Here is a 21911-nt window from a genome sequence, read left to right as displayed (position 1 = left end):
TTTCTGGGAGGATCTCAATAGAATTTGCATCACTTCTCCAGGTGCGAGCTCTCAGGGGTGTGGTCTTTACTGATTGGTCAGCACCAGGGGGTCATTAGTCAGTGCAGCTGGTCCTGGCATCACTTGTCTGGGCCTGAAGCTGAAATACAACTGAGGCCTAGAACTCATCTCTAGGGAGGAAAGATTGGGAGGGTCTATACCGCATGACCAGGGGTGGAAAGGCCACCTCGGGGCAAGGTCTAGGCCAGTTCGCCTGTTGCTAAGCAGCCAGGGCTTTGTACACCCAGGTGACCTTCTGTTTCTGGTTGTAAATTCTCGGCCAGTTTGTTCAGCTGTGTCAGTTTCCTAGCTTCTTATTATCCCACCTCACCTCCACTCCTCACCCCTACTCCCATCCATGCTGAATTATTTGGAAGTAAGTCCCAAATATAAAAATTATTTTATCCATAAATATTTCACTTCGAGGTGGATGCCGGATTACGAGCCTTTGCTGGCCTGTTTTACCCTATAGAGGCAAACACCTGTTGTCTTTCATGGGGTATGTTACAAGTCTGTTACAATGGAAGTGAACTTGTAGAGAACCAATAGCAGACAAGTGATTCCTGTTCACAGCGGTGCAGATAATCCCAGCTCGTGGCGATAGAGCATATCCCTATAATAGAACATATCTCAAACATAAGGACTTTTAAAAGCATACTCCCATAATCACTGCACCCAAGAACTTCACAATGTTTATATACTCAATCTAGGCAGCTTGCCATGATTATCTCACAGGTTTTTCTTTTTTACAGTTTTCAACTCAGTCATTATTGCACTGATGCTCCAATTCTTCACTTCTTATAATGAAGCCCTTTGTCACCTGACCTTGTAGTTCCTCCCATCAAAATGAGTCTGTTTCTCTATCCCATGACTCTGGGTGTGGCTCTGTGAATGACTTGCTTTGGCCGATGGGGCTTCGGAACACAGGCTCCAAGCAGAGGCTTGCAACGCTGCTGTGTGATGAGGCGTCTGCTCCATTTTTGCCATGAAAAGAATACGGCTGTGCTTGGCCTACAGGTTTGAAGAGCCGGGCAGGGAGAGCAGAGTCCAGTCATTCTAGCCAATCCCACCTGAGATCAGCAACCCCCAACACATCCCCAGACGAATGAGTGAGATTCCTACCTGAGATCAGCAGTCACTCATTCAGACAACCTAGACTGTCAAAACCTCCTGGGTGTGAGAAATGGCCATTTACTGTTGCTGCTGCCCACAAGGACCTGTACCTGTGACGCAGCAGTTTTTCTGACAGTGGATGACTCACATGCCAACCCATTTCCATCAGACACTTGTGAGATGGGACATCTCTGTGGATACCCCCCTGAAGAGCTTGTTCAGTTTGGGAGTTTGAGCTTCTGTGGGGTCATTCAGAGGGAAAAGGGTCAGAGACCATACCCACAAATCTGAGCTGCCTTTTCTGTTTGGAAGGAGTCCTTATTTGTAAACCATTCAAATGCTGGGCTAGAGGCATCCCCTGGGGAAACTGAGGACTGAAACGTGATGTCTAGTAACTGGGGGGAACCCAGGTCATTTCCACCTGCAAAGTGTCTGAAGCTAGTGTAGGAGACTAGAGCGTGGAACAAAACAGTCCCACTGTAGGAAATCTCCTGTTTCAGCATGCGATCCATCAAGTGCAAGGTCAGACAGACAACCAAGACTCTCCTGCCAGTTATCAAGAATGTGAAAGCACAGAGCGCCAGGAGCCTTCACTGTGGTTCTTCCTGAGATCCACACCTGGCTTCTTAAACAAAGGGGATCCCCTCCTCCCAAACCTAACCCTGCAGTACAGAAGATGGTTGTTTCATTGGAAACAGATATTACAGGTTTGTGGGCCTATGGAATTTACTCTAACTCAACAGACGTTGCTTGAGTACCTATTTCTGCTGGAAACAAGTGATCTCTGAGGTGTGAAGGGGACTGGAAATCAGATCTGCTCTCACCTTCCAGGTTTAAGGCACAGTCGTCCTCAAGAAACAGGCAAATGCATACATGACAACAATAGAGGTGGACACATGACAGGTACAATACTGGAAGACAGAGGAGTCGTTGTGGGACCATGATAACACACACACAAGGCTGTAAAAGGGAGTGGTTTTGTGGGGGAACGTGATGGAACGCTGGCTTAGCATGCATTCTATTTACGGTGAGGCAGGACCGCTGCGCGTCCTTCACGTGTGTGTATGAGCTCTATCTTTCTCCTAGGCCCTCTTCTGCTGCAAATTGTCTTCTAATTTAAATTTCTTTGGAAGAATAGAAGCAATAACTTGGTTTTCTTTGATCTTCCCCCCACAGACCAAGCAAAATGCTTTGTACACAGAAGACACTTAATAAATATTTGTTAGATGGATGGATAGATGGGATGGATGGATGGGTGGGTGGATGCATAATCAGGTGTCCTTGAGCAGTGGCTTTACTTCTGCCTCTTGGATTTCCTTAGAACAAAGAAGTGAAGAAGCACCGAGGTTGGAAAGGGGTTGCAAGATTTGGGGGGGGAGAACAAGCAGATATAATTGACATGAAAAAGGGGGCAGAACCTCAAAATAAGTTGCTTTTTGGAAAGCCAGGACAGAGAGTAGAGATGGTTACATAATCTACTTGGTGGGCAGATAGCAAATGCAGTTTTACATTTCAAGGACATGCAATTAAAGTTTAACTCCAAATGACACGCAGTGTTACTGCTCTTAATGTCGCATGAAGTCAAAGCCCCTTCTGGCTTCTTTGTACTTGTCCTTGACTGTTGGGTCTCCAGCAGCTACTTTTATTGCATTAGGTAGTATTTGTTTTCCTTATCAAACCAGAGACTTTCTGCTAAGTCATCCTGAAATCTAACTTGATTGCACAACATGCTGTTCTGTAATTAAATTAAAATTGCAGGATGTTTTGGATTAGAGGAATCTTCCTTCAGCCAGAGCTGAGGTTAGTAAGAGGCTGTGACCTGTCTGGAATAAAATCCCTTCATCCAAAACATCCGGAACATTTCACCGGGTTAATCTGCAACGTACTGGGAGATTTTTGGTCCAGCTTTCTAAAGATTTTCTGTCTGTTTCCATTTCCCTTTTCAAGTCAGGTCAATATGGATTTATTCAGCTCTCTTATTGAAAATAATATGAAAAGTATTACTGAGTCAAAAGAATAAAGAAAATGGCAGATAAAATGCAAGGAGAGGAAGAAAAGTAATGAGCAAATAAACAAGTTCATTCATGAATAAAGAATTTATTCATGAATAAACAAATTCATTCATCCAACAAATGAATTTACAGAGTCCTTATTTGTAGCAGGCACTTAGCTAGGTAAGTACTATGCCATATAAAGAAAATTATAAGTAAGCCACTGCTTTTGTCCTCCAGAAGTTTAGAATTTTACTTTTTTAACATTAAAAATTTGCCACCGGACAATTTCAATATAATGTATATCGGTGTTTTAATCCAATCGAAAACTTCAGGAAGAAATAACCATGAAGCATTTTCTTGCCTCTTTGAAAAGCTATTGAACATTCTGTGGGACGGAAGCCTAACAGAAATCGCATTGCCCCCTGGTTAGTATCCGTGTGTTTTGTCTGGACTGAATCCCGTGGTCCCTGGCCAGTAGGCTGCAGGAAGAGAATTTTTTAAATATATTTTTCCATTAGGGGCTGTAGGCAATAATCCCTGGCACAATACAACAGCTCCACTTTTTTCTCTGAGCATTTCCAGGAGCTTTAGAAGGAATTATCTTTAGCAAAAAACACATTGTCACGTAGGGCGCGTGCTGCTGCTCTGAATCACACTGAGGAAATTTCCATTGATCTCCCTGCGCCCCGATCTGGGCTCTGTGCCGGCCAAGCGGCCGGTCTTCGTCTTCCCTGACACACCGTGTGTGGGGGCCGCAGAACCGCAGTGCTGGAGCGTGGCCAGGAAGGGTAAGGAGGGGAGGCGGGCGAACATTCTCGCAGAAGGGATGGTGATCACACACGTGGCATTCGAGGGCTGGTCCCACTGCCCGCGGGGTCTTAGTCAGTTGTGTTATGGAGTCTCACGCACTGAGTGACTCGTACACAACAGAAATTTGTTTCTTCCTGTTCTGGACCCTCGGGGTCTGAGATCAGGGTGCCGGCCTGACCGGGTTCCGGGGAGGAGCCTGTTCTGGCTGCAGAGTTCGCGCCGTGACCCCGCACGGTGGAGAGAGAGCGAGAGGGCTCTCCGGGGTTTTCTCAGATAAAGGCCTTAATCAGCTCCCAACGGCTGATTACTATATTGTTTATTATATTATATTATTTATTATTAGAAAACTCCACCTCCAGCAGATGGGGTTTATAGGGGCTACTGCACATTTTATTAGTGTTGGTGAATTATGTGCTGTGAATTCTTTAATCAGTAAAATTTATTATAAGTGTATTTGCATATGTACACATACACCTGTACAGGGATGTACCTCTGTCTGCATCTTTATATTTAGACACACACTTTTTGGAGCCCTGGCTGTTTGAAGCACAGGGCGGATAGTGATTTATGCCGGAAGGGAACTGCCTGGGGTAAGGAAGGCCGATTCCCTAGGACACCGGACGGCTGTCCCAGGCTTCAGGGAGGGGGTGAGAACCAGTGGAGGCAGGAGAAATCGAGATAACCATTTCCTTGGAGGCCTTTGGCTCTGCTTGTCCCACTGGTCCCCAGGAGGAGAAGGGGGGTGTGTTTCTAATAATGATGAGGCCGCTGCCAGCCTGAGACTGTCACCGAGGCCTCTTTCCTGGGAACCAAAATGGACAGGCCCTGGGAACCACAGCACAGATGTATAAGCAGCTGGGATGAGCTCAGGAGCCGTGGAAGCCTCCGGAAACGGGAGCGTTCAACTTCGGTGGCTCCAGGCTCTGGGCAGCGTAGAGCAAACTGTAGCGAGAACGGCCAAGTCCCACTAGCAGAAGAAAATCAGCTAGTGGGGGTCTCTGCCAAAGAACATTTTTCTTTCACCGGACTTGCGGGCTGAGGGTTCAAACTTTATTATGAAGGGGAAATGGAATTGGGTCCCAAAATATTTGCTTGTGTTTAAAAAGCGACATACCCTGTATGGAGTAGGACAGCATTTTTGCCTGTGTAACTATTTCAGTGCACAAATTTTCATGGAAGTCCCATGTTCTGGAAGGAATTAGGACCCTGAAAACATCCCAGCACACACACTTCCTTTTCACCCTCACCCTCACAACACACACACACACACACACACACACACACACACACACATCTATTACTGTCTCCGAGGAGCCTCCAGGGTGAGGCCAACATGGAGAAAAACCAGCATTCCCCTTCCCGCCCAGCCATCAGCCCCAGGAAAAGCTGGGGGAGCAGGGAGGTGGGTGCTGCTGTGACCCCATCTCCGCACTGGCCCTCTGCAAACTGCTGGAGGGGGGTGTGCAATCCTGGACCAGTGTGACCCCAACATTATCTGTGTCCTGGCTTGGATGTCTCAGAGTGTTTTGAGGAAAATACTATTTTGAGGGAAACATCTACCCATCGGGGAATTAAAATTGTCACCAGGCTTGGGGCCCTTGGGACAAGTCCATCTGAAGGGAGGGACGGGGAGAGGAGGGAGGGTGGAAGTAGGATGTCAGAGGCCGGGGGTGTCTGACCTTGAACGAGAAACGCTAGTGCAGGACTCTAAGTGGGAAGAGCTCACACACAGCCGTGGTGTTGGGGTAGCGATGCCTGGGGCCTTTTCGAGAAGCTGTGTTTGCATGGAGAACATACTATGACTCTCCTCATGTGTTTATTCAGAGCAAAGGCTGATGGGGCTTGAGGGTGGAGTGGGGCTGGCGGGGGTGGGGGTGGGGGCTTGAGCCAAGCCGTGGCTCTGTTGAGAAGAACCTGCATTTCCCCCTGAAGATAATGGGGAAAGATAACGTTGCTCAGAAGCTCAGGGATGTAGGGCAAGGGCTTGCAGCAAAGCCCGACGTTTCTGCCTGAGTTCCGTCTGAACCGTGGAGTGCACAGCATAATTTTTACACATGGGGAAAAAAGAAGATAAGAAGTATTAGCTATACAAGGGGTTAAAGAGTTTCAAAAAAACGCTTGTTGATTAAGGGCAGAATCAAGGCTTATAAACAGGGAAAAAAAGACCTCTCCATTAAGTTCCTCATAAAAGGTAATGACAGATCTTTCAGGAAGCCGAGGAAGTGCAGTCGGGGTGTGGGGTACGTGTGGTCAGGGAACAGGGGGGGACAAGGAGCAAATCCTGATGGGAAAAAATTCAGGAAGGATATCGCTTATTGTTGGAAAATGATTTCCACTCCCCATGGCAACCATCTGAGTTAAAGTGAGACATGGGAAAGAACGACTATTTCCAAAGCAATCGTCCTCAGACCTGTTTTGTGATTTAGATATCCCTCATGGACTCAGGCTATCTTGAGAGGGCTGTGGTTTGTCATTCAGTCTGCTTTCAGTGGGTGGCACTTTATGTTTGCCTTGCACTTTTTGGGGACACTTGTGCCCTCCCAGAAAGGTCCCTGAGTCCAGCGACTCTTCAGAACCCCACGGATGAGGAGCTGCAGAGGCCATTTTTTTTTTCTGCTGACTCTGGTCACGCATGGCTGGATGATTTATGGATAGGATCATGGTCACATCCGTATCTCAGAGTCCTTAATGAGCAAGCAAAGGGCTCAGCCCACAACCACTCAGGGGAAAAAAAAAGTCCTCAGACTATGAGTTGGTTTGAATAATCAGAACAATCAGAACCATTTTTATCAAGTTCGGATTTCTCAGCTGCACTTTTTAAATACAGGCTCTTTTCTACGGCCCGAGGGAATGTATAGTGTTAACGTCTGAGTGATTCAACCAGATGTCATTTTAGAACGAAGGCAAACAAAACCAGGAAGAAGGTCCAGAAAATGTCTCAGATTTCAAAGGCTGTATCTCAGAAATCGCCTTTGGCAGCTTGGGAGCAAACGCCAGATAACTTCTAGAGCAGATCATTGAAGAGATGGTTTTTGAGCTCTTAGTAAAGAAAGAAGAGGCGAGCCAGCATGATTCCTCGTGAGCAAGAAAAGCCACCTCGGACACCTTCTCTTCCGATGAGTTTCCTGGGATGCTTTGCCCCGTCTCTCCTGCTCTGCCATTGGCCAGGAGAGAGGGACAGGGGCCTGACAACCTGGACAGATTCAGTAATGGCACAAGGATGGCGACCCTGCAAAAAGGTGTCCATGTCCTGTGGTCCTATTCTCGCTCCTGTTTATTCAACTCAACAAATAGTCCACTAGTTCCACATACACCCGTAGGGTGTGGATTTTCTGCAGGGCACTCTTTCAGTCAGGGGATAGAGCGAAATCTCGCAGACCCTATCTTCCAGGGGCTTGTAATCCAGTGGTGGGAAAGGACAAGTTCGTGACCAACCAGCACAGGAGCCAAAGTGACAAAATCACAATAAGAAGAGCACCCAGCGCCATGGAGGACGGACAAGACAAAGGTTTCTTTCAGGGAGGAGGTCGAACAGGCTCCACATGGCATCCGAGGTGGAGTTTGGAGGAGGAGCAGAGATAGGAGTAATGAAGACAGGCATTCGCCCCAAACGGTGTGAGCACAGGTGCAGACTGGAGAAAAAGTTAAGCACCTAATCCAGTGTGACGGAAGCAGCGGGCCTGGGAAGGAACATCAGGACTGTTGGGATGCATTCCTCTAGCTGGAAATTAACCACGGGGAGTCCTTGACGGGCAAATGTTTGGGTTCCACAGTCACCCAGTCTGGTGTTTGAATCTTGCCAGGGCCATCCCTGTAGCCACGCAACTGAGTAAGTTATGGAACTTGTCCAAGTTCTAGATGCCTCAGAATGAAGGAATGGGCACAGTCATAACGACTGACTCTAAGGGTCGCTCTGCAGACCAGATGAGCCAGTGGTAGCTGGGAACTGCCACAGCGTAAATGCTCTCTAGATGTTGCTGAATAAAGCTCAGAGTTAAACTGGAGGGACCTTTGCCTTTGCAAGTTTTACCTGGCAGTGACCTTGATCAGAGCAAGCAAAGGGCAGAAAAGTGCCCCTCTGATATCTGATCCCAATCTAGGTCAGCAGGGAGAGCCTGGAGGCTGAGCTGCAGGCCACGCAGACCCCCTGGTAAGGGGAGTGGGAGGGTGGGGCAGGGGGTGCTGTGGGGTTTGGCAATAGACCAGGGGTGGGGGCCAGAGCTTGGGAAAAGCAAGGAGGAGACATGCACGCTGGCCTACTTCTGGATTTGGGAATCTGGGAGCATGGGTGGGCCTGGGGAGGAGATGTCTTCATCTCTCTAGGGAGAATGTCACAGACACCACGGGGTACATCTGCGGAAGGGTTAGGGGATGCCAAACTGGGAGATCAGCTAATACAGCGATGACCACGACAGGATTCAAAGCTGTCTTGACAGGCTAGAACTGTGGGTTGAACGGAGAAAACAACCATGATAGCAGCTTACTCACGTATGAACTCATTTAATATTTTTCCTAAGGGAGATACTACCAGTATTCTCATCTTACAAACGAGGGAACTGAAACACAGAGAGGTGAAGTTACTATACCATGGCCACACGGCCAGTAATGATAAAAAGGATTTAAACAGAAAGTCAGGTTTCAATGTCTGTGCTCTGAAGAAAGGAAGGGAAGGAGGAAGGGAGGGAGGGAGAGAGGAAACAAGGCAACTGATCATTCTAGAATATACACAATGTGCCACATTTGCCCAAGGAAATGCTTAAGTGGCTGGAAGCCCTGGACAGAGGCACGGTGATTTAAGGTGCGCGTTCAGAGGACATGACGACGGTGTGACGGAAGGTGCTGTCTACGTGCCCCATCGGCCTGTGGGGGCCTTTGGGGGTGAGCCAGAAGCTCCGTGTGCCGAGCTGAGCCAGCCACTGCAGAACGGCTCCTCTCTCTGGTTCTGAGGAGCAGCAGTCCTCAACTGCTTCTGTTCAGCGGGTCCCCCTTTCCCTCTGTGACGATCTTGGTCTCTGTCCTTTGACTCTGGTGACCAGAGTGTGTGAGATGCATAAGGTGTCTGTGTGGTAAGTGATGTGTGTGTGTGTGTGTATGGTGTCTGCATGGAGGATGTGAGTCTGTGTGTAGGTGTGTGGGACAGTGTGACAAGTGATTGTACGTGTGCATCTGTGTGGCCTGCATGGTGAACTTGGGTCGTGTGTCAGTCAGTGTGTATAGAGGTGTCTCTGTGACTTGAGTGTGTACGGAAGGTCAGCTAGCTGTAGAACCAGCTGTGTCTGGGCCTGTGCCCATGGTGGATCTGTTTTATAATTCTAGATGGAACTGAAGCAAAACCTAAACGGCTCACCACCCTGGACAAAGGTGGACTCCCCCGCGTCACCCCAGTGGCACAGGAAGCAGAAGCAGAAAGAGCAGGACAAAGGAGAGGCTATAGAACTGCACCCTCAAGAAGCTGAGGGAGGGGCCCCACAGGACAGCCTTGAGGCTGCAGCTGCAGCGGGGGGTGGGGGTGGGGTTCCTCCGGAGGGCGCTATCTTCTCTCTGGCTCAACACCAGCCCAGTCACGACTTGAATCTGGGATACAGGGAGTACCTAGGATAACGTGGATGTCCTCCCAGATAATGTATATGGACTCCAGGTCATTCTCTAACAGCATCTACTGGCCCCTCTGCGTACCTCCATTTCCTCCCCAGGCCACGGCCGACCCTATTCCTGTCTGTCAACTAGGTGGTGGGTGTGATTTCTGCTTCAGCCCTTCCCACCTCATTCTCCTTTCCCTCCGAAGTCTCACAGCTTGGAGACAGCTCCCGTCGCTCTTCCCGAGGCGCCGGGTGGGACAGGAGCACATTCTGCTGAGGGAGCAGAGCCAGGGAGGCAGAGGGAGCAGGTGGCCAAGCTTAGGGACAAAGCAGGCAACTGGGGCAGGACTGAGTGGCCAGGTGCACTGGAGCCCGGTGGTAGGCCAGTCGTAGAACAGACCAACCGCCTGGAACCCAGACGTCAGCTGCCACAACGGAGGGACAGGTCTAAGGTCCGGGTTCAAGCAGGAGGGCGAGCATCAGCGAGCCTCCAGGAACTGGGGGGCTGAGCAACGTGGGAAGAGCGGAGAACCAGGACCCAGGGCCAAGGGGGGTCTCACCCACTAAAGCAGAGGGACTCAGTTTAGGGGGACGTTTCCAGGAGTCTTACAGATCAGGCCAAAATCCCCAGACAGTGCGGTTTCCAGGTTTGCTGGCAGAAGTAAATGACATCACCTGGCTGCCATGAGATAGGGAGAAAATAGCTTTCCACTCCCGCACCCCTCGCCCACCTTGTGGAAAGTCCAAATTTTGTGTTCTAGAGGAAACCAGTGTCCCAGTCGGGGGGCCGGGCTGGGTGTTATTCGTGGACTATATTCATTGCACACAAATCAAAACACTGACCCAGAGAAATTCAGCTAAAGGCAGGACTTGTCTTCTTGTATCCCCCAAGCTCCATCCCTCAGCTGGGTGCCTGGGTTTAGAGTCATTCTTTCCCGCAGCAAGGGTCAGAGGTCACGCCCTTGGGTTTGCTTAGGAGCCTTTCAAATATCAGAGATAGAGAAGTGCATATTTATATATGAATTTTAACATGTATTAATATATTTTAAAAATAAGATGACATTAATAGAGCATATAAAGTATAACACTCCTTTACCTCATGGTCCCTTCTCAGCTGTGCCGAGCTCCGGGAAAGGGACACAAAGTGTCCCGAAGTGCCCAGCACAGGGCCCCCCATTGTTAAAGGTATTTAAGTCAGTGTGCAAATCCGGAGTTTAAATCTTTAAATATTTCTCTTTGTTCTTACACGTTCACAGAATCTCAGATCTCTTGAATTGGAAGTGACTTGAGCCATTAGCTAGCGTGTCTTGCAGGCCAGTGCAGGGAATATTTCTCCCAGCTCGTTAGCAGAGCATCGTCAGCCTCCCCTGGCCCCTTCTAGCCAGTTCCCGTGAGACAGCCTGGTCCGTCACTGCGCCACTCAAGTAGAAACTTCTCCTTTACAGTGCCCCTTGGTCAGAGTCCCTAGTAACAATGTCACTGCTTCTACTTGTCTTCTTTCCTCGTCCCCTGTCCCTGCCACCGGAGTCTTCTCCTTTTTCCCAGGTGAAACAGCTTCCCCTGTGAAGTTCTGTCCAGATGTCTCATCCTCCTGGTTATCCATCCTCTTCTAGAATCGATGAATGTGGCTTCGGTCCATGCCCCTTAATGCGTGGCCCCCAGGACTAGCGCTGTGCAATTTGGCGATGGAGTACGGCAGGGCCAAGGGGTGGCTCTCACCCCCCCAGTTCTGCTTATTCTCATGCTATCAATGGCACTTAAGATTGCACTCACCATCTTTATAGTGGCTACATGTTCCTGTTGGTTTTTTGTCAAACATCCAAAAGGCACAATTAAAAAAATGATTTAAACTCAATCAAACTATACCTTCTTATTCTATATAACTGATTTTTTTTAAGGTGCCTGTTAAGTTTAGAATCTGCTTGAAATTTTGGTACATGCCGGGAAATACTGTATGGGGGGGGGACTGGAGCTTATGATGGGACCTGCTCTTTTACTGGCCGCCACATCTCCAGGTGGACATCCTCAGAGGCATCCTTGATGCCTCTCACCCCTCACGTATCACCATGTTACTAAGTCTAATCAGTTCTCTAAGTGTCTTCCTGTCTGTCCCCACTGCTCCCCTCTTGATTCAGGTTCTCCTGTGAAAAACTGCAGGTCTTCCCACAGGTCGAGTCCTATGGGGTGTTCTCTGCTCCAAATGTTTCCAAAGCTTTCCAGCTCCGAGTGAAAGTCTAAATTGGTCCTCCAGAGGGCTTAACCCCCCGTGCGATTCCCCTCGCTCTACAGCCACAGCCGGTTTTGAACATCCTCCTGTATCTTTCCGGCTCAGTCATCTCAACACGCTTGTGCTTCCCTGATGCACTTGGCTCCCTTCTGCTTCCAGACCTTTGCTTGGGGACCAGGCATTGCCCTACATCCTCTATACAAGTTAACTCCATCCTCCCGCTCTCGGAAGGGGATAATATTATTGCCACTCTATGGCGGGAGGGGAGTAGGTCATTGATTAAGCATTTTGCCCACAGTCAACCAGTTAGCAAGTTGTGCCGCTGGAGGGGATTCATGGCGGGAAGTGCCCACCCTTCCCTTCTCCTTGGCAAATGGCTACCCACCTTTCAAGGCAGATCCAATGCTTGTTCTGCGGGGAAGCCTGCCAGCCAGTGGAACCTAACCATCAGGGAGTGCTTACCCTTCTGGGCTAACTGTCGGCTGACTGGCTGTCTTCCTCTAGGAGCACATCCACGGGGGCAGGCACATGCCCCCCCCTTCACTGGGTCCCCAGAACCTGTATCCTCAGCACAGAGACAACGCCATGGGTTCCTCCTGCCCAGGGTCCACCGCGTCACTGAGTGTTTCAATAAACATACAATTATGGCATTGTTTTGGTGGGGACAAGAACATATCGATGTTCCTTAGGCTTATTTTGGGGAGTGATAAATACTAAAGAGAAAACTTGAGTTTTTCTATATGCTTTTAAGTAACTGTGTATACATTTGGAGCACAGCAAGCAATAAATGTAAGATTAAAATGAACTTCAGGCTTATTTATTGAAATTAAGAGGCAGTGATGGAGGAGGCATGAGGGGGCTAAATGACAAGGGAAAATACAATAAAAATTTTTTAAGTTAATTAAAAACTAAATTAAGTCTCAGAAAGCAGAGTCAGAATCTTAGCAAACAGAAGCCTTCCCTGAGGTCAAAGCGAATGCCTTCTGAAGAGGAAGCAATGTAGCAAATGTGTGATTTTTGAAGCAACTAAATTATTAAAGGCAATTTTCCCTCAGCGACTCCCCAGTTTTCATTTATTCATTACTGTCGTTGGAGACTTATTTATGCCTGTTATTTAATCACGGACTAAGGCACATGTTTCAGCTAGCAAGAAATCTAAAATTATGACGTCAGGGGGCTCCTAGCTATTCCCTGTATGTCAAGCATCCATAGAAAACCCCTTTTTCTCTAGCAAATGCCATTCCTTTTCACCCCCCTTCCCACTTCCGTGCCGTGACTGATAAGGGAATGGGTGGAGGGGGTGACGTTGGGAGGTGAGGAGAGAAGGTTCATCCTCCAAGGCAGCCAGCATCATTGAGCGCCAGCTTCCAGAATAGCATTTGACTTCATCCCCCTGAAATCCTTGGGCCGTTTAAACGGCCTAAGGTCATTTAAACTCATCTCCAGCCGGACGCAGTAAGATTGGAAACAGGCAGGAACAGAGGAAGCCAGCCAGAAGGACTCATCTGGGGAGCGACTGCCGGATCTTGGAGGAGGCTTTTGCACGGACAGTGCCTGGGCGCACTTCCGCTGCCAGGCGGCAAACCAGGGTGATGCTGCCGGGTTGAACTCCAGGTTGAAAGATGCTTTGCCGAACGCTTGGAGTCCCGCTCCCTCAACTCATGGAAGAGGCGCAGAGAGTTTCATTGCCAAAGTCAAGGTCTCACGGCTAGGTAAAGAAAAGAGTCAGAGCCTGAAGCCCCACTGGCTGAACTCCAATCCAGCGATCTTCCCTTTCGTGGACCCGCGGCCTAAATCACACCGTGGCTCCGGACACTCCAGCCTTCCTCTGGGAACACGATTTCGCCCTGGTGATCGACTGCTTGTCTCACTCATGATTTTGTTCATTCAGCCATTTTTTTCCAAATATATATCCAGAGCTCACTGAGTCAAGAGCACAAGGAGAATATAACAGCTCAGGCTGTTATGTTCCCCAAAGGGACCCCAAGTTAATTTTAAATTCTACTTGTCACAATACATTCTGGACCCAGCTCTCCCCACCAAAAATCACTGCTTCTGTCCCCTTGAGAAGTGCTTTCCTTTCATGCCTATGAAAATGTGCCTATTAATGTTGACGTGAGAGCAGAAAAAACAAACACACAACAACAATAAAACAGGACATGCAGCTCTTAAAGAGAAAACCACAAGCCCCAAAGGGAGTCACTTCTGCTGAAGCCCATGGCACCAACCCTAGACTTTACACCTAACCTACCTGCAGTTTCAGCCTTCTCCAGGAATGTGGCATTAATCGCTCTATCTAAATTCTCTGGTCAGTACCAATGAGGTAACCTGCCAGGTGGGCCCCTCCATCCTCCCAAAAGAAAGTAAGGCAGTCAGCCTGAGAAGACCTCCCCCTGCCCCACCCCAAGCACCCCCGAAAGGTAACATTGCCTGAGATAACCCTCTCTTTTCTTTTGCTCACAATATTATTGTCCCACCCAGTTTCTGCCCATGAAAACCTTGCATGTGGTACAGCTTTTCACGGCTTTCCTTCACTCGCTAGATGCGATGCTACCCAATTCATGAATCTACAAAGACAAGTATATTTCAATTTCCTCAGTTGAAGTCTTGTTCTTTGTTTAAGCCTTTCTGAAAAGATTTTATTTACTTACTTTTAGAGAGAGGTGAAGGAAGGGGGAAAGGGAGGGAGAGGAAAATCCATGCACAAACATCCATCTGTTGCTTCTCTCACGCCCCCTACTGGGGACCTGGCCAGCAGCCCAGGCTTGTGCCCTGACTGGGAATCCAACCAGTGTCCTTTTGCTTTGCAGGATGATACCCGACCCATTGAGCCACACCAGTCAGGGCGGAATTGTTGTTCTTTAGTACAGCCTATAGTGGACATTGCATTAATAGACAGTGATGTGCTTTTGAAATTGAGTGGAGAAGTTTCTGGGCTGCAGGGAGGATTTCATTACAGGGGTCCCAGTTTTCCCAAAACTGGATTCACAGAAATGTAGTTGGAGGGGGGCTGTGTTCTCTGCAGTAACTGTACATGCTCCTTGTCCAAAGAGATGCTGGCTTGCAACACCTCTTCGAAGAGTGCAGTCACTATTTACTTAAATGAGTCCCTAAAAAAACATGTTTATAATAGGACATCTAGGGAGGTTAAGGGGAAAAAAGTGTGACTCTGGCAATGAACTTATGTAACCAACCAAGAAAAAAAAAGCCTAGCATTTTTAAAAGATTTTCTGTTTTTCTCTCTTAGAGGGGGCTCCATGTAGCCTAAGTCTAAGAAGAGTCCTCTCGAATTGACAATGCAGGATTACTTTACTTTAAAATGTGATATAACCACTCTCGCTCCTCATTGTCCTCACAGTCCTTCACTCAGTTTCCAGTCGTTGTATGTTTGGGAGCCTCTGGGCATAAAATAGCCGTCCCAGCAGCCCCACTGGTGTTCCCGTGGGAATGAGGGGGATGCAGCCAGCCTCGTCAGCCATGGCTCCGTGTGAACGGGAAGTCCAAGTTCGTGGGTCCCCATTTCCTCTGGAAACGTGGAACAGTGTTCTGATGTGAAAAATGGGTTTCCGTACTAACTGGATCTGTTATAAAGATTTCAACTCAGGATGAAGAGAGTGGAGAGATTATGTCAAACTGAATTTTGCATACTCTAATCGAAGCTTTGGACTAGATTTTTCAGTTTAACTCTGTGAACAGGCTACACAGCAGATATTAAATGCACTGTTTTTACTATCAAGAAGCAAAACTAGGGGGATGAAAATGTTAAGAATGGAAGATTATTTGGATCACTGGGAATACTATACAGCAACAAAATTTCTAATTCCGTGTCTTCTAAGATATTTGGAGAAGTAGCTATTGAAGTCATACAGAAATCTACCATGTTCTTTAGCCCACTTTGGAGCTAAGGTTGAATGCCTATTTTCCAGAATACCTGGGTTTTGTTAAGAAATACAAAATGAAGGGTAAAAAGGCAAAAACATTCTCTTTTTAAGGATGAACCCAGTAGAAAGCAAAGAAAAACCCTTACCCATGTGACTTCTCTTTTTCTTGCTGCCCAGAGTAGGAAGGGGCCGAGAGGGGACCACAGAGAAGGGACAGGAAGAGGTGATATTGTTCTTTTTGTCACTTCCCGAATGTTGTCATTTCGTGAATAAAAGCAGTATGTGAACACCCTTATTCTTCTTTTAAAATTGTCCCTTGTACTGATTTTGACATGTCCCAAAGTTGGTTGAGCAGTTAAGACTGAGGAGAGACATAACACTGACTCCTAAAATAGGGGCTTAGGAGAGTCCGGGTGGTTTGACAGCCGCACCAGTTCGAACGTATCCAGGCTTGAATGTTCCTGTTGATCGCCTTTCGCCATCTCCCGGCTTTGACTAAGTATTTAATTAATTACCTTCTCCATATCCTTTGGCACATATTGTGGACTAGTGACCTGAAGCCTTGACATAAAAGTCCCATCAAATATTATGCTTTAGTAACTCCCTAGTTAAAATTTTATTCCATTTTCTTTACAGGGGCCAAGGTACAGTTCTGCCATTCGATTGTGAAAAGTCTAGATTTGATAAAATACCAGGAACGATTTTTAATGTAATACACCCAGAACCAGTAGGAGATTTGTAAATGTATCAAATAAACAGGAAACAGAGGCAGAGAGTGATTCTTATATCATCATAAAAGCACATCATTGATTCCCCGGAGGTGGACCCAAGTATGAAAGTGGCTTTTTAAAAAAAAAGTTTCCTCTTCATGACACAGACACTCGGAATAGAATTTCTGATGTGCATAAGCATGAATGCTTGCCTGCATATTTTTTAAATAAAGCCAAGTAACAAAAGGGAAAAGTTCATGGGCATTTTCCTTCACTTAGCTACTTTTAAAATTCTTCCTGTTCTGCTATTTTATCACTAAATAGGACAATATGGAAACCCTTCTGAAAACAGAACTCCTTCCTCACTCCACACTGTCCTTACCATTGTATTCTCCTAGCACTCTGAATATATAGGAATATATACATGCGTGTGTGTATTTCATGTTCAGATGGCCCGGGAAAGCATAGGATTACATATGATTTATTCCTCCATGACACAAGGCACAAGGCAAATTGAAACTATCTTTTAAAACAAGCCAGTTCACTTCTGCCCTTTCCGATGAGTCTATCATTTGCACGAGGTATTTCTAAAAGATCCACAACGTTATTAAAATACAGGATTTAGTTCTTTCAGCCACCATTCATACACCCCATTCCTCCTGGGCAAATCATGGCGCTTTAATGAAACGCACAGTCTTTACAGTGTTAACTTTGACCCCAAGCAAAGCTATGATTCATATATTTACCTTCTACTTTGAAGATAGTGAAGTGCGGTCGGCAGTGGAAAGAGCCCAAGGCATTGCCCGCGCAGTTCATCCACAGACCCTGGTAAACCCAGGTGGCGGTTATCACGGACGATGCTCGGGTGGTTACCTTCCACTCGTTGGACGCGGTGGCCGCGATGAGAGCTCCAAACCCGCTGACGCCGAACACCAGAGCCGAGATCTGAGCCTGGTACATGGCGCTGGGTCTTTGCAGGGACATCGTCCCGGCAGGACACCTCGGTGGTCTAGGCATGCAGCGGCCAAGTAACCCTTGGGCCGGTGTTACAGCCAGTCAGTGTGGGCAGGTCAGCATGTGTCATGCTCAGATGGCCCAAGAGAGGACCAGCATTTCAGGAGAAAGTCTGATTTACCGATGGCATTTCGAAGATAGGCTCAAGAAGATCTTTCTAATATCCTACAGGGATATCTTACTAAAATTTTGTTGTTGGATTTTAAAGGTTTTCATTCCACAGATTATATTTTTTCCCCTGGAACCATAGTTAATGCTTAATTTTCTGTTAACCTGAAGCTCTAGTAACCAGGCGACTACCAGATATTACAAAGTACAAATTATCCAGTAACCGTGAAGGCTTTTGGGACCAATTGCTGGAGTCGTGCTTCTGATTCTATATAAACGGAATCGCTGTGGGTATTCTGTTGCCTCTATTTTCCACACAGTATTACATTTGTAAGATCCATCTCTGTTCAGGAATATAGCTGTTGTTCATTGCATGTAACATCTTATTAAGTGAATATACTCCAACTTACCCATTTTCCTGGAAATGCACATTTATGTTGCCCGCCCCCATGGCCACCGGGACAGCTACAAACCTTCTCCAAGGTGTGTCCGAGGAACAGGATTGCTGGCATGGAAGAAACACCTTCAACTTTACGGATCCTTCTGAATGGCTTTACTAAGCAGTGTGGCAGCCACCTCCCGCCTTAGTGGGGGGGGGGGGAATCCCTCCTTTTCCTACTTCATAGTCCTTGGTCCTGTGGTGTCATCAGAATCTCTGTTTCTTTCGGCCACTCTGATGGATGTGAAGGTAGTCCATCGTGATCATTAGTTTGTATTTTCCTGGTTATTAATGGGGTTGAGCATCTTCTCATGTGTTTATTGGCTTGCTGTGTCTTCCCCTGATGGTGATGGAGGTGGTGAAGCTGTACTTTTTAATTGTGTCCATGGCAATCATTGATTGGAGGTGGGGATGACTTTGTGTGTAAAGATTTTTGTCACTTTTGCTCATTCTACCTGTTGAGTTATTTGATTTTTTTATCATTTAAACTAGCCATCCATATATTCTGGATAGTAATTTTTTCTTGATGATATAAGTTGCAAGCACTTCCTTCGAGTTTGTGGTCTGTCTTTATGTGGCCACTTGATAAAGTATCTTAACTGATGTTGATGCAGTCCAATTTATGAAGCTTTTACTGAGTGATTTGTGCCACTGTGATCTAGATTCAGAAATCTTCTCTTGGGTAAAATAAACACATTGCCCTTGACTCTACTTCAATGTTTTAGTTTAAGTTCTAAATTATCCAGAATTATGTTGTGTGTTTTATGATTGGGTATCATTTTATTTTTTTAATGTGGATACCCTTAAAAAATTTTCTACTGAATAGTCCTTTGTTTCCCTATTAACCAGCAGTGTTCTTTCTGTCATATCACATATCAATATTTTTCATGGTATGTTTCTGGATTCTCTGTCCTGTTCCATCTGCCTGCCTGTATGTTCCCAAGACAATACAAATTTCTTAATTACTCTAATTCTATAAATATATCTTGAGATCTTGTTGATGCCTCTTACCACACTCTTCTTTTTTCAAGAGTGTCTGGAAAAAAATTAAAAGCTATTTGCTATTCCTTATATATTTATAATAGCTTATCAGGTTATGCACAAACATATTTATTGGTCTGTTTGTTGGAATTATATCTATTGATCAATTTGAGGAAAATGAACAACTTTATAAAATTAAGTCTTTGTTCATGAACATTGCATAATCTCATTTATTGAACTATTTTTAATGTTTTCCACTTAAGTCATATACTTTAATGCAGAAAGGTCTGTTACATTTTTTATTAGATTCTTTTTTGAAAAATTATTTATTCTTTCTTTTTTTATGGGGGAAAGGGAGGGAGAAAGAGAGGAAAAGAAACATCAGTCAGTTGCCTCTTGAATGCCCCCGCCCCCCCCCCCCCACCGTCACCAGAGAACTGGCCCGAAACTCAGGCATGTGCCCTGACCTGCGATTGAACTGGCGACCTTTCAGTTTGTAGGACAATGCTCAACCCACTGAGTCACACCAGTTTTGGCAGATTTATTCTTAAAGATAAGGCTCATTCTAACATCTATTGTTTCTAACATATCATTTTTTCTCATATATTTATATATATAGTTGTTTTTTGGTTAAATTTTTTGAGTTAAATTTTTTCACATTCCAATTTTTGACTTTAATAAAGTGGAAGTTATAAATTATTTGTATTGTTTAATGGTTACTATAGAAATTTTAATGTATATTTAACTTGATATATAAAGTTAATCATTGCCTTTATTCTCCTAAGTAAAACAAAAACCTTAAGGATTTTTAACATTAATAACTCTTCTTCTGGTCTATGTTATTATTTTATTTCTATGTTGTTTGCTTTTTTTTTAGCCCCACAGATTGGATTTTACCTCCACAAATAGCTCCATATGTTATTATTACTGTACACCAATCACTGTTTACCGTATTTTGCCATGTAAATGTGCACTTTTTTGTCTGAATTTTTGGGGAAAGTTATAAAGGTGTGCATTGTACATGGGTGGTACTAATTTGTTCCTGGTACATAAAATTTCTTGTACCTTGTATCTGTTCTTGTGTTTTGTAATCATTTGTTACATAAAGTTTCTTGTAGCATTGTAAGTTCAAAAAATACATGCTAAAATTTCTTTATAATACAAAAAATAAGCATCTAAATATAAACAAACAAACAAATAAATAAATAAATAATTAAAATGAAGATTTCCCCCCCTGAAAGTTTGGGCCAAAAAACGTGAGTGTGCCTTATATACAGCAAAATATGGAATTTTTCCCCCTTGCTTCTCCATTTTGCTTCTCAACCTTTCCTTGCGAGGTTATTTTCTTCTTAAAGTCTGTCTTTGAGAAGTCTCTCTAGTGAGGAACCTACAGTAGTTATGTTTGTTTTTGTGCAGATACCATGAGTATTCTGTGCTTGCTTCTGGTAGACAATTTTGGTAAGCATGCAGCTGTGCGGAGACCATGGGTGCCACTCACTCACTACTCTGAAGATACCATTTCACTTTGCCTGACTTCTCTTGTTGCCACTGAGGAAGTCAGTGGCAAAGAATAACACTGAGCTGTCTATTCTTTGCAGATTAAAATTATGTTTTCTCTCTGGCTAGCGTTATGATTCTTTTTGTCTTTGGTTTGGCAGTTTCTCTGTGATTTTCTAAGCGTGGATTTTTTGTTTTTTTTTTACTCTTCTTTGGGATTTACCAAAGTTCTTAAAACTGGAGATTCATAGGTTTCATCAGTTTCGGGAAACTCTGAGTCCTTTCCTTCCCAGATATCACCTCTGGACATGTATTTTCTTTATCTCCTGTAGCTCAGATAAGATTGGTTTTTCACTATGTCCTCTGTGTCATCCTCTCTTCAGTACATTATATCTCACTTTCTGCTGCATTCCAGGAGTTTTTTGAGCTGATAGTCTAATTGATTAACTTTCCCTCCAATTATGTGTAACTAGCTGTTAACCCACGCAGGGTTTCTAACTTCTATGACTATCCTTTAAAAAATTTTCTAGAGGTGCCATTTTATTCTTTTCAAATCATTTTTAATGTCTTGCTCTTTAGTCATCATTCAAATGCCCTGTTTTATTTTTTAAGCATCAAAGATACTGATTTTTGTATTCTGTCTCTCATTATTCTCAGATCTGTAGCATTTGCAGGTTGGATTTATTATTATTTTTTCCTACTGACTTTCTCACTCATGGGGGTTTGTTCAAATGTGATTGTGTGCTCATGTTCCTTGCAACTTGCTCTGTGGAAATGTTTTGTGGCCTGAGTTGAATATCTGTTCCTCCCAGATAGAATTTATATTTGCTTTTGCCTCTTGTTTAAGGGAGCTATCAACCTGGGAAATGTTTGAACAAACTCTCAGCTTTTTCTAGACACCCAGTGAGTGTGAATCCTGACCCGGCACCCGAGTGGATGTCAGCTTGTGGTTAGGAATTCTCAGGCGACTTCCTGTTGCCCTTGTACTCAAACCCAAGAGTTAGAGAGGACCTTCCCTTCCCATGACCCAGGGGGAGAGTGACGGCGATGACAGCAATGGACAGTGATGATGATGGAGGTGGTGAAGCTGCAATTTTAATCGTGTCCATGGCAATCATTGATTTGAGGTGGGGACAACTTTGTTTTCCACCTCAGCTTTGTGCACGGTTCTCTGACCCAGTCTGCAATCTTGCCCGATACTAGGGCTCATATGCCCTGCCCCGGCCCGCCGGGAATGGAGCTCTGGGAGACCAGGGATCCTTCTGGGCAGTGGCTGGCATCAGAGCTGGCTTACCTTTCTGTGTTTCTGTTTTCTCCTTATTTTTTTAGCCTCAAAAGATTTCCTTTGCTTTCTTACCAGCTCAGATATACAATTAAAATTACGTTTCAAATAGTGCTATTATTATTATTATTATTATTCTCAGAAAAATGAGGACCCTGACCTTAAGTCCTTTCATTTCGCCCAGACCATATGGGATTTGGCATTAAGTGCGCTGCTCCCATGCATTTTGTCACTGCG

At 45.6% G+C, this 21911-nt stretch overlaps 1 protein-coding gene across 2 annotated transcripts in view; it reads right to left on the bottom strand.

Annotated features, from left to right (window-relative positions):
* Nucleotides 1–17587, bottom strand: part of CLDN10 (claudin 10) — an 80355-nt gene extending 62768 nt beyond the window's left edge. Inside the window, exon 1 of one of the 2 annotated variants that reach the window (XM_053665645.1) lies at nucleotides 17100–17587. In XM_053665645.1, coding sequence (XP_053521620.1) covers nucleotides 17100–17370 — 271 coding nt within the window. In that variant the 5' untranslated portion in view covers nucleotides 17371–17587. The remainder of the gene's footprint in view (nucleotides 1–17099) is intronic. The other variant, XM_037132499.2, reaches the window with a different exon arrangement.
* Nucleotides 17588–21911: the final 4324 nt, after the last annotated feature.

This window comes from Artibeus jamaicensis, unplaced genomic scaffold (assembly GCF_021234435.1).
Source record: "Artibeus jamaicensis isolate MK-2021 breed Jamaican fruit bat unplaced genomic scaffold, CSHL_Jam_final contig_415, whole genome shotgun sequence".
Taxonomy (NCBI): domain Eukaryota; kingdom Metazoa; phylum Chordata; class Mammalia; order Chiroptera; family Phyllostomidae; genus Artibeus; species Artibeus jamaicensis.
The sequence above is the reverse complement of the archived record's forward strand: the minus strand, read 5'-3'. Positions and strand labels throughout refer to the sequence as shown.